This window comes from Xenopus tropicalis, chromosome 1, assembly GCF_000004195.4.
Source record: "Xenopus tropicalis strain Nigerian chromosome 1, UCB_Xtro_10.0, whole genome shotgun sequence".
NCBI lineage: Eukaryota > Metazoa > Chordata > Amphibia > Anura > Pipidae > Xenopus > Xenopus tropicalis.
The window spans coordinates 82,053,345-82,066,485 of NC_030677.2; the positions used below are offsets into that span (position 1 = coordinate 82,053,345).

The window sequence follows — 13,141 nt, forward strand, 5'->3', positions numbered from 1 at the left end:
GATGTCTTTTTGAATTCATCTTACTTAGTAATCAGGGTGGTGGTAGAGCTGTTTAACAATTACAACATAAAAAGATGTTGCAATTATAAACTTTGTGACCTTGCATTACAATATAAATGCTAGTATTTACTTTTGCAGATAGCTGAACTATTTCATGCAAAAATTGATAAGGTAAACTAAAATTATTTAACAAAGATTTCATCCACACTTAGGACGAAGACACACAGTGCGACTTTTCGTAAATTAAGTATAATTGCATTGCTGCCGCAAATCGTGTGCGCATTTTCATTGTGCAGATTAGTAACCACAACTTTTTAAAAAAGTCGCGCCGACTAATTGCCCCGTGTGTCTTCGCTCCCCTGCAAAAAATATATGGATGGGCCCAGCAAACTCTTAAGCCAACCCACCCCCTGGCCAAGCACAAGAGAGTGGGCCCATCCGCCCAAACTGGACACACAATCTTTCACTGTCTATAAAGGAAGCAGACCCCTGTGGTCCAGGTCCCCCCCCCCCCCCCATGACAGCAGGTCTACTTTCTCTATAATTACGCCACTGTTGAATAGTTCCAATCCAGTACACTAGTGCGGATAAGCAGATATACCATGTGCAGTTATACAGATACAGGGATGTATTATCCAGAATGTTTGGGACCTAGAAATTTCCAGATATTTCGTCACTCCATAATTTAGATCTCCATATCTCCATAAGTCTGCTAAATACATTTAAACATTAAATAAACCTGAAAGGATTGTTTTGCTACCAGTGTCAACTTATACTAGCTTAGTAAGAATAAAGTACAAGCTGCATTAATACAAAGAAGGAAATAATTTAAAAAAATTAGAACTATTTGCTTAAAATGGCCTTCCCATAAACAGAAGCTTACTGGAAAATGTGTTTCCAGACAAGGGTTCCCATACCTGAATATGTTTAACCAAAAACTCAGAGGAACAATAACACCAACATATGAAAGTGTTTTAAAGTAATTAAAATATAATGTACTGTTGCCCTGCACTGGTAAATGTTGTGTGTTGTCTTCAGGAACACTACTATAGTTTATATAATTACCCTGCTCTGTAGCCATGGGGGCAGCCATTCAAGCTGGAAAAAAGGAGAAAACGCACAGGTTACATAGCAGATAACAGATAAGCTCTGTAGAATATAATGGGGTTTTATCTGTTATCTGCTACGTAACCTGTGCCTTTTCTCCTTCGAATGGTTGACCCCATGGCTACACAGAAGGGTATTTATATAAACTAGAGTAGGGTTTCTGAAGCAAACACCCCAGTTGTACCAGCGCAGGGCAACAGTGCATTATACTGTAATTACTTTTATACACTTTCATTTTTTGGTGTTACTGTTCCTCTAAAGAAATGTCAAATTGTAATTAAAAACATACCAGAGAGAGCACATTTACTTAAATGCAAGTAAAAATAATGTACAAGCCAGTGCATACCCAGAGGGTAAAAGCTAGTTTAGGGTGATACACATGCCACAAGTAATGCACTGAAATAGACAGCTATGTAGGGTACATTCATCCACAGTCAGTAACACCAAATGAACAACAAATGAATGGGTATAATATATATGTAACTAAAATGCATTGGATACTTGATTCAGATGTCCTATTATAATTTATAAAAATAATCTTCTTTGTAGTAGTAGCAGTACATGTGCCATGTCTTATTAAAAGCTAGGGTCCACTTTACATAGCAGAAAACTGATTGATAGGTTAAGCATTTAAAGGAGAACTACAAACTCCCTCCCCCCCCCAGGTATAAAAGTCCCCTTAACCAGCCTGCCTCAACCCCCTCACCTCTTTCTTATTGGATAGTACTGGCCCTATCAAAAACCCCAACCTAAAAGAGCAGAGATCGAACATGCTTCGAACCTCACAGCCGAAACGGACCCTGCTTGAGCATGCACAGTTGGGGGCTAGCAGGAAATCAGCTTTAACTGCACAAGCTCAAGCAGGGTCCTTGTTGGCAGTGCGACCCGAAGCATGTTCGATTGAACATAAGATGGCGCCCAAGTATTTTAGGCAAAATTCAAATGAAACCCATGACTTAATAAAATTTCTTTTTAAGAACAGGACTGTTGCTGCTAAGAAATATTTTATTTCTAGCTGCTGGGCCCACATCTATTTCCTTTTTTAATTTTTGCCTTAAATGTTCTACAGAAGCACATCTAAACAAAACAGTAGGTCACTGAGAAGTCCTCTGTATAAACAAACCCTTGCATTCCCCAGATGTTAGAAGAAGAGCAGCTCATTATACAGAGTACTTCTCAGTGGAGTACCAATTTATTTTGACTGAATTAATGTTGAAAGGGGGGGATTCTGCTGTAGGTCCAAGCTCTCAGAGAAGGGTAAACACAAGTGCAGCAACAGGGTGCAGGAAATCTAAGTTTTTCTCTTCTTTAACAAAATTTGCTGCTTTGGTTATGAAAATTCCTTGCCATGGGCTAATACTCAATCTGGTGAATGATGAACAACCGAGTATTAAGGACATACATTTTGGTTAAGGAGTAGAGAAAGATGTAGAAAAAGGATGCAGAAAGAACAGTAGTGTGCATCCATCTAATATATTCCTATTAATACAAAAATGCCTCCACTTTATTCATTAAAAGTATTCACCCCTTTAAAGTTTTCATGTTTTGTCATAGAACATGGACTCACAGTGGATTTAATCTAGTTTTTTGGATACTGATCACCAGAAACAGATTCTTTCATGTCAGAGTGAAAATAGACCTCTGCAAAGTGCATTAAATGAATGTAATTACAATTAAAAATAACACAAAATACCTAAATGCATAAGTATACACCTACTTTAATATGACACACCTAAATTATCACTGATGCAGCCGATTCTTTTTCAAATATCCAAATATCACATAATTAGTTAAATGGAATGTACCTGCATGTAGTCAAGTGTTGTTTTAGTGATCGTAGTATGAGTATACGGAAGGTCCAGCTTCTGGAAAGTCAGTAGCATGGCATAATTTAGGGCTGACACGCGGGGAGATTAGTCGCCCGGCGACAAATCTCCTTTGTCGTGGGTGACTAATCTCACCATCCCACCAGCTAGAATGTAAATTGCCAGTGGGATGGCATACGCGGTGCAGCGATTTGCTGAAGTCTCCAAAGTTTCTTCTCAAGGCGACTTCGGCAAATCGCGGCGCCGCGTATGCCATCTCACCGGCGATTTACATTCTAGCCGGTAGGATGGCATTGCAGAGAGATTAGTTGCCCGTAACAATGGAGATTTGTCTCGGACCGACTAACCTCCCTGTGTGTCACGGCCCTTACAGTATACCATGAAGACCAGAGAACCTTCTTAGCAATTCCATGAAAAGGTGATTGACAATCAAAAGTCAGGGGATAGATTAGGGTTGCCATCTGTCTGGTTTTAAACTGGACAGCTCATTTTTTTGTGGTGATTTCCAGTTTAAAACAGCCTTTCTGGGTTTCAGAGTTGAGGAACCTGGACAAAAACTGGGCCAATGTGGATACAATTCCAAGCTGCTGAATATCCCTTGGAGTACCATGATATCAGTCATTTAGAAATTGAAAGATAAAGGCATAGTTGTAAAATCTACCAAATATACGAGGTCTACCAGAAGTGGGTGACCATGAGAGAAATAGACTAGACCACTAACACACCTATGACTAAAACTCTAAATTGTGCAGACTATGAATATAACTGTTTCATGGGTGCTTCAGTCACAGCTTTACGGGAGAGTGACAAAAAAAAGACACTTCTCTGTAACAGGCCCTTTGAAAGGTGAAGACACAATGAGCTAGTAGCTAGTAGCAGCTACTAAACTCCAGAAAACACCTTGCCATAGACAATACTAAGAATTTGCCTCTGCTAAAACACATGTAGAAACAATTATCAATAAATGATCAGCCGCAACAAGTAGCTGCTACTAGTAGCTCTGTGTGTCTTCACCCTAAGGCTAGAGGATAAAATGAATAACAAAATACAATGAAATCCTGGAGAAATCCTTGTACAGTCTGTGAGAAACTGGTGACTTGGGAGAAGACAATCTGGCCCTGGGTCTCAATCCAATAAAGCATTTTTGGCTCGACCCAGGACAGCTCGCAAGATTTCAATTTACATGGAACATCCTCAAGGTTAAATCTCACCCACTAGATTTTTAAGCACATCCAGGACAGCGTGCAGATTACCAACTACAGGCCGATTTCACACTTGGGACACATTACTGCAGTACTCGATAAAAACTGTTCACTTACAATCTCTGTGCAACCTGACAGAGTTTGAGCAGTTTTGCAAGGAAGAACAAGGAAAATGCAGTGTCTAAATGTGCAAAGCTCAGACCTTTCTACACATACACACAAGAGTTTTTTACTGTAATTCATTTAAATCATGCAGAGATCTGTTATCACTTTGACATGAAGAAGTTTATTTCTGTTAATTAGACTCAAAACAAACAAAATGAAATTCACTATAATTCAATGTTCTATGACAGTGAATGCCAGAATTTTTCTGGCGTACATGGTGGAGGAACTATAATGGAAGCCAGTTTTGACCACTGCTCTTTTTTAAACCACACCTACTTCAAACCACACAAATGTTATCACAAAATCTTTTAAGACCATACACACATTAATGGTGGTAGCGCAGCAAAAACCCAAATGGTTGGTGCTCACTGTAGGGATATCACCCTTCATTCATATGTGAAAGAATTATGGCATATTAAGCCACACCCATGAATTCATATGCCTCCTCCTCCCCTGCAGATAACACAGCAACCCCCAGCACATAATTACACACCTTAGGAACCATATAATCAGTATTTCCAAATACTAATAAAACTCCATGAACAAACCCCTGCCAGGTTCACCTCCCACAGGCAGCATAGGGCAGGCAGAGTATGGCAAACACAGGCAGCATGGGGCAGGCATAGTACTGCCTTTGTGTGCCATACTCTGCCTGCCCTACCCTGCCTGTGTGTGCCATACTCTCCCTGCCCTAACCTGCCTGTGTGTGTCATATTCTGCCTGTCCTATGTTGCCTGTGTGTGCCATGCTCTTCCTGCCCTACCCTGTCTGTGTGTGTCATACTCTGCCTGCCCTACCGCGGGCCACCAGTTGGACAGCACTGTTCTATTACAATAACAAATGAAACTACCAAGGGATAAATATTTATATAGGCACTGTGTATATATATATATATAATGCACTGGCTATGTCAGATGGTACTGTAGATTGGCTATGTTACTGAGACCCAGGAATTGAATAAATGTTTGGGAAAAAGCCCATCATACTATTCAAAATGCTAATGCATTTATCCTGTTTCCTTACACACTTGCGCTTTGTGCTTTATTTGTTTGCACCACAAAACAAGCATTTGTTCATTGTAGGTCAAGTGTATTATACAAATATATGTGGGGGAATTATTTCTCATTAAGCCACATAGACACACAAGGAAACAACTTGAGGTAGAATTATGAGTTGTAAAATGACACCAAATATAAAAAGTGAGACTATTGTGAAACATACCTGCTATTCATATTAATGTAGTACAAGATGCAACACGCCCTAATAATTCAGTGTCAAGACAACAAAATAATTACTGCCTGTAATTACATTAAGTTATAGGACCAGTCTAGGTTTGGCTTCATGAAATTTAGTACTTATTTGCAACAGGTTTGCGCAGATGTTGTCAAATACAAATGGCACACATTCTACTCTTATAGCAATTGTGGTTTTGGGAGTGGGAAGTTTTACTAATGAAATGATTGTCTTACAGCACAGGGTGTGGTTAAATATCATAGACTGAGGTGGAAAGGAGCAAGTTTTTTGTAGTCAGTCTCTCTGAATAAAAAGATAGCAAGGTTTACAACAATCAAAGAATTGTATGTTTGCTTCAAAACAAAGAATAGATTATAATGTTAAGCAGGAGTATGTGGGCAACCAATAGGGCAAAAGGGCAAATAACTGATAAGCTGTGTTGAATGAAATAATACTTTTTTAAAAAAAAAAAAATGGGCATTTTTTGGAAACTAATAGTTTATGCGTAGGTGCTAGATGAACAGACACAATATTTAAATACAATTTCACTTTATGGTGCTAATGGTCTTCTAACTAAAACTGTCTTCTAACTGTGTGTGGGGGCACACAAATAAGAAACAGGTGCACATCTACGTAAATTCAGTCCCCTCAGATGAAAATTTAAATTACAATAAAGCTTCTACCTAAGCTGATCAGAAAACCCTGCACTACACTGATGAGCCCCAAGAAGGGCAAAACCAATCTGTAGTTGGGAATCTGATCAGCTATTATCCTGGCATTTGCTTCAAAAACCTGGTAGGTGAGCTTTAGCCTATAGGATAAACCCATATAAATGGGATTTTTTAGGAGCCTTAAAGGAACAGTAACACCAAAAAATGAGAGAGCTTTAAGGTAATAAAAATATAATGCACTGTTGCCCTGCACTGGTAAAACTGGTGTGTTTGCTACAGTAACACTACTATAATTTATATAATAAGCTGCTGTGTAGCCATGGGGGCAGCCATTCAAGCTGGAAAAAAGGAGAAAAGGCACAGGTTACAGAGCAGATAACAGATAAGCTCTGTAGAATACAATAGTGTTTTATCTGTTATCTGCTATGTGCCTGTGCCTTTTCTCCTGTGAATGGCTGCCCCCATGGCTACATAGCAGCTTATTTATATAAATTATAGTAGACTTTCAGAAGTAAACACACAACTTTTACCAGTGCAGGGCAACAGCACATTATATTTTAGTTACTTTTATACACTTTCATTTTTTGGTGTTACTGTTCCTTTAAGGAATTTGTTCCCAGAATCCCTTTGCTCAATAAAGCTTCTCAAACATATCCTCCAGCACTCCATTGGCAGGTATCACCAAAGCAGCACAGGGAGATTTTATAAACTGGCTAAGGTAATTGAGGCTGATCTACTGTATTCCACAAAGTGGATTTTAGCACAGAAATTGAAAAGTATGCATTTTTGTTGATTATTTCACCCAAGTACCTCTTCGCAATAGTTCTTGTAGACTTTCAGCACTTTGGTTAAGAACAGCCCACAATTCCTCTTCTTCTAGTGGTCCTCCACGAACCTCCAAGGCTTCAGCTAGTGACACGTGCATATTATCTGAAAAGCATAATATGTTACAGATATTTTTGTTAATTAGGGTACATTTAGACAAGATAACTAAACAATCCATGAGAATACTGCGTGGATCGTTGTCTTGTTTCTTTTTAAGAAACAGCTGGTAAAAGTGGACATAACAATAGGATGTAAAAGGTTTCTGTTGCATGCCTGCAAAACCCTGATAAAACAATTTCTGCATTTAAAATGACTAGGCGTGAAAAGTTTCTTATGCTGGGATCTTCTAAGGTTCTCCTTTCTTAAATATTTTTTAACGTGAGCCGACCAAAGGAAACCTCAGACTTTTCCATCACCCTCTCATAATTTTAAAAATAACTCTAAAAAATAAAAAGTGTTTTCTGGTGGGAGACTAAAACCTTTTTGTTCTTAAAAATACATTTACATTGTTAATGACCATATCACCTGTTAGACAGATATGTCTTTGTTCGTGCCATTCAGCAGTAATTTACACTGCTTTTGTATTGGAAAACCCTGATGGTAATAAGCCAACAATAGTTCTAGTTCTGTTGCATGTGATATGTATTCCCTGATGGTTAGGTAATGAGCTATATGTCACAGAGAAAGAGAAAGTACAAAGAAGCCCTAATGATGTTGCTGTTCTGAGCTAATTCTGTTTTTTCAGCAGCCACAACCTGCTGCTGAATAATTGTTTTATGTCTTTTTTACCTCATTTAATTCCAGTATATTTAGATAAAAAAAAACTTATGACATAAAGTCAACTGTCTTTCCTTGGAAAAATAATAAAGTTACACACTGAAATAAACATGAAACTGCAAACTACTTTTTACAAAATTAACAAAATATGCATTTTGTAATAGGGGGCCCAAAAATTTGTTTTGCTCGTGTGTTTCCTCTCAATTAATGTCAGGTAATAGCTACTTACAATACAACTGAAAAGTAGACTTAATCCCACCTGACCCACAATTTCAATAATAACCATCAACAATCATTCAAGCTGTAAAACATAAATGTGGAACATTAGTTGCTCTAGTACGTCTGGCCCCAACTGGAGGGGAAACAGGAAACACAAATTGACTTACATTATGAGTGCTCATTTTAGTACTTTGATATAATTATATAACTGATTATTGTTACTGTGGGTCCCACTTGCACTTTCATACATGGTAACCAGCATATAGGTGTAAATCATTTTGTACCAAATGGAGGGGCCCCTCCCACCACAACGTGATGGTTTTCTCTGTTTTTTAGGGGGGGGCAAGATTAATAAATATTTTCTTTTACTCATGAAGGTTATTATTGAAATTGTGGCTCAGGTGGATTTAAGTCTCTTCTTCAGTTGTATTTTAGCTGGTAGGCTGGAGAGAGACAATTATCTGCCTGAATTATTACATAAATCAGAAGTATTTATTCTCCTGGTTGAGTTTTATGTATAACTGCAGTTACCTTATACAGTGGTGTGAAAAACTATTTGCCCCCTTCCTGATTTCTTATTGTTTTGCATGTTTGTCACACTTAAATGTTTCTGCTCATCAAAAACCGTTAACTATTAGTCAAAGATAACATAATTGAACACAAAATGCAGTTTTTAAATGAAGGTTTACGTTATTAAGGGAGAAAAAAAACTCCAAATCTACATGGCCCTGTGTGAAAGTGATTGCCCCCCTTGTTAAAAAATAACTTAACTGTGGTTTATCACACCTGAGTTCAATTTCTGTAGTCACCCCCAGGCCTGATTACTGCCACACTGTTTCAATCAAGAAATCACTTAAATAGGAGCTACCTGACACAGAGCACTAGACCAAAAGCACCTCAAAAGCTAGACATCATGCCAAGATCCAAAGAAATTCAGGAACAAATGAGAACAAAAGTAATTGAGATCTATCAGTCTGGTAAAGGTTATAAAGCCATTTCTAAAGCTTTGGGACTCCAGCGAACCACAGTGAGAGCCATTATCCACAAATGGCAAAAACATGGAACAGTGGTGAACCTTCCCAGGAGTGGCCGGCAGACCAAAATTACCCCAAGAGCGCAGAGACAACTCATCCGAGAGGCCACAAAAGACCCCAGGACAACATCTAAAGAACTGCAGGCCTCACTTGCCTCAATTAAAGTCAGTGTTCACGACTCCACCATAAGAAAGAGACTGGGCAAAAACGGCCTGCATGGCAGATTTCCAAGGCGCAAACCACTTTTAAGCAAAAAGAACATTAAGGCTCGTCTCAATTTTGCTAAAAAACATCTCAATGATTGCCAAGACTTTTGGGAAAATACCTTGTGGACCGACGAGACAAAAGTTGAACTTTTTGGAAGGTGCGTGTCCCGTTACATCTGGCGTAAAAGTAACACAGCATTTCAGAAAAAGAACATCATACCAACAGTAAAATATGGTGGTGGTAGTGTGATGGCCTGGGGTTGTTTTGCTGCTTCAGGACCTGGAAGGCTTGCTGTGATAGATGGAACCATGAATTCTACTGTCTACCAAAAAATCCTGAAGGAGAATGTCCGGCCATCTGTTCGTCAACTCAAGCTGAAGCAATCTTGGGTGCTGCAGCAGGACAATGACCCAAAACACACCAGCAAATCCAAGAAAAACAAAATGAAGACTTTGGAGTGGCCTAGTCAAAGTCCTGACCTGAATCCTATTGAGATGTTGTAGCATGACCTTAAAAAGGCGGTTCATGCTAGAAAACCCTCAAATAAAGCTGAATTTACGGGGCAGGGACCTCCTTCCTACTGTGTCTCATACCACATGGCACTTATATATATATATATGTATACATATATGTATTTATTGTATTTATTTATTATATCACTTGTCCTCCCTGTGTGTAATTTTGTATTCTGTAAGACTGTACAGCGCTGCGTACCCTTGTGGCGCTTTATAAATAAAATTATACATACATACATACATACAATTACAACAATTCTGCAAAGATGAGTGGGCCAAAATTCCTCCAGAGCACTGTAAAAGACTCGTTGCAAGTTATCGCAAACGCTTGATTGCAGTTATTGCTGCTAAGGGTGGCCCAACCAGTTATTTGGATTAGGGGGCAATTACTCAGATTGTAAGCTCTATGGGGCAGGGACCTCCTTCGTACTGTGTCTCATACCACATGGCACTTATATATATATATCTATACATATATGTATTTATTGTATTTATTTATTATATCACTTGTCCTCCCTGTGTGTAATTTTGTATTCTGTAAGACTGTACAGCGCTGCGTACCCTTGTGGCGCTTTATAAATAAAGTTATACATACATACATACATACAATTACAACAATTCTGCAAAGATGAGTGGGCCAAAATTCCTCCAGAGCGCTGAAAAAGACTCGTTGCAAGTTATCGCAAACGCTTGATTGCAGTTATTGCTGCTAAGGGTGGCCCAACCAGTTATTTGGATTAGGGGGCAATTACTTTTTCACACATGTCCATGTAGGTTTGGATTTTTTTTCTCCCTAAATAATAAAAACCCTCATTTAAAAACTGCATTTTGTGTTTACTTGTGTTATCTTTAACTAAGAGTTAAATGTGTTTGATGATCAGAAACATTTTGTGTGACAAACATGCAAAAGAATAAGAAATCAGGAAGGGGGCAAATAGTTTTTCACACCACTGTACATTTTGATTCTGCTCTACGTTTATAGTTGGTCCAGACATCTGCATGCCAGATGGTAAAAGCAATGGTCAACTATTGATATAGTATAAAAACAGATCTTGTATAAACATATCCTAACAGACAAAATGAAAAATGTGCAGAAGTCAAAATGATCAAGAATGAAAATGATCTAAAATAAGCAAAATCAACCAACTCACAAAAGTTTAATTCACTTTTTGATCATTCTACAGCCTGCACTAGATAGGGAGAGAGTTTCAAGACAACCTAACATGGCAGATTCTGAAAGGGACGCAAACATCTGGATCATATGGAAAATTAATGGTCATATGCCTCCTTTTCACTATGTGTGCTCCCTTTTACTCAACCACTTGTGGGGCTGATTTACTAAAATGATATACAGTGAAACCACAATGTTACATACCTTGATTTCAAGATTTTCATCCCTGTTGTTTTGGTCCCACAAATATACTGTATAACGCATAATGCACTTTCTTCATGCTGCTTCATAAAATTGGAGTATAAATGTATCGCTTGAGTAATGTTGCCAATACTGACCAATCAGCAAGTAGTTTTGAAGTGTCTACTTTAATTCAGAAAGAAGATCCAATGGATTCCTATTGGCAACTGCACTTATTTACAATTTAGCTCCAAAGATGAGTCCTTGTTCATATGAGGGCCACTGGACAGTCATATTTTTGATATGGAACAAGGAAAAGTTATCCAGCCTTGCTCAAAAGGATTGCCTGGAAGCCTCACACTTTGAACAATGGTTGGATACTTTAACTGAACACTAGGGATTCACCAAATCCAAAATTTGGTTTGGGATTCGGCCTAGATTTTTGACAGGATTCGGGCGAATCCATGCTCCTGGTCAAACTGAATCCTAAAAATGCACAGGATTTTTTGTCACTTAACATGGAAGTCGAAAACTTTTGGGCATGCGCGACGCGCAACGACATTTAACCCTCCCAAAACCTAATTAGCATATGCTAATTAGGATTCGGATTCGGTATTCACCCGAACCCTTTATGAAATGGATTTGGTGCATCCCTACTGAACATCTCAGAACAGGCCATACAGCTCACTAAACCTATACCTTTAAAGTGGACCTGTCACCCAGGCATAAAAAAGCTGTATAATTAAAGCCCTTTTCAAATTAAACAAGAAACCCAAAATCATTTTATTATTACCACATCCATACCCATTATAAAAGCATTTAAAAATCGCAGCTGTCAATCATATATTGCCTGCCCTGCCCCTATCCCTTAGGCATAGAGGTGGGACAGACAGTTACTTTCACTTTCAATTCAGGACTTCTTAGATGTTGTCCCTCCTCACAATGTCATTTTGTAACCAGTGCATGGACATGGGTATCAGGTCCCCCCCCCATACTGGCACAGAAACAAGATTTTGGCAGGATGCAATGCCTGCTTTGATAACAGTGTCCACAAAATGGTGCCGGCCTGCTTGCTGCAATTATGAATTCCAAGGCTGAAGAATATGAGATTAAAATAATTTATATAGTGTAAGTAAAGTTTATTTTTCTTGGCAAACACAATAGAAAACAATTTGGAATTAATTTCTTAAAGTGACAGGTCCCCTTTAAAGTATTGAAACAAACTGCTACATGTGAAACACACAGGAGGACAAGCCTTTACAAACAGCTGGGAAAAAAGAAAGAAGACTATACAGTATATAGTCAGCACCTATATTGTCTATCATTAAGAACAAACTTTTTGTGATGTTAAAGATCACTTTTCTAACAATATGCTTTCATGTTATGCTGAAATGGAATGTCAAACTATTAGCCTACAGTTGTTGACCTGCAATGCCCTTCACCTCTGCCTCTGCTAAAACACTTGTAGAGACTGTTATCAGTAAATGATCAGCATTGTCTGTTTTAGTAGCCACAACAAGTAGCTGCTACTAGTAGCTCTGTGTGTCGTTACCCTAAAATTACATGGCAATGTTACTGTATACCTACATTTTGTTTTTTCGTTAGTATTTTCCTTCTTTTAATTATAATTTTTATTGTGTAAAAAAACTGCATAAATAAAGAGTTTAAAAGAAATACCTGTGTGTAAAGAATTACTTCAGACATATAACCTTGATCTACATACACAATTCTGTGCCAGTACCAGCCACCATAAAATGAAAGTACAGCTGAAATAGGTCAACTTATTAATTTATATATTTAATGAAGTTCAAAATTATTTCTTCATCTTTTTTTGGGATGAAAGGAGATTGCAACAGGTAGACAAAATGAACATGTATGCATTTCTCTTTTGCTTTTTCCCTTGCATGTATCTTTTGCAGTGTTCCAAAGCTGAACAAAATAAATAATTCAAGCTACTGAATAAGTTAACGCTGGTCATGTGGTATCCATTCACCACAGTGCCTTTAGTA

General features: G+C 38.2%; 1 protein-coding gene across 6 annotated transcripts in view; it reads right to left on the minus strand.

Moving 5' to 3' along the window:
* Positions 1-13,141, minus strand: part of ptpn13 (protein tyrosine phosphatase non-receptor type 13) — a 129,931-nt gene that overhangs the window by 87,506 nt on the left and 29,284 nt on the right. For all 6 annotated transcript variants that reach the window (XM_012955428.3, XM_012955427.3, XM_012955433.3 and 3 more), the window contains one exon: positions 7,015-7,134. In XM_012955428.3, coding sequence (XP_012810882.2) covers positions 7,015-7,129 — 115 coding nt within the window. In that variant the 5' untranslated portion in view covers positions 7,130-7,134. The remainder of the gene's footprint in view (positions 1-7,014; positions 7,135-13,141) is intronic.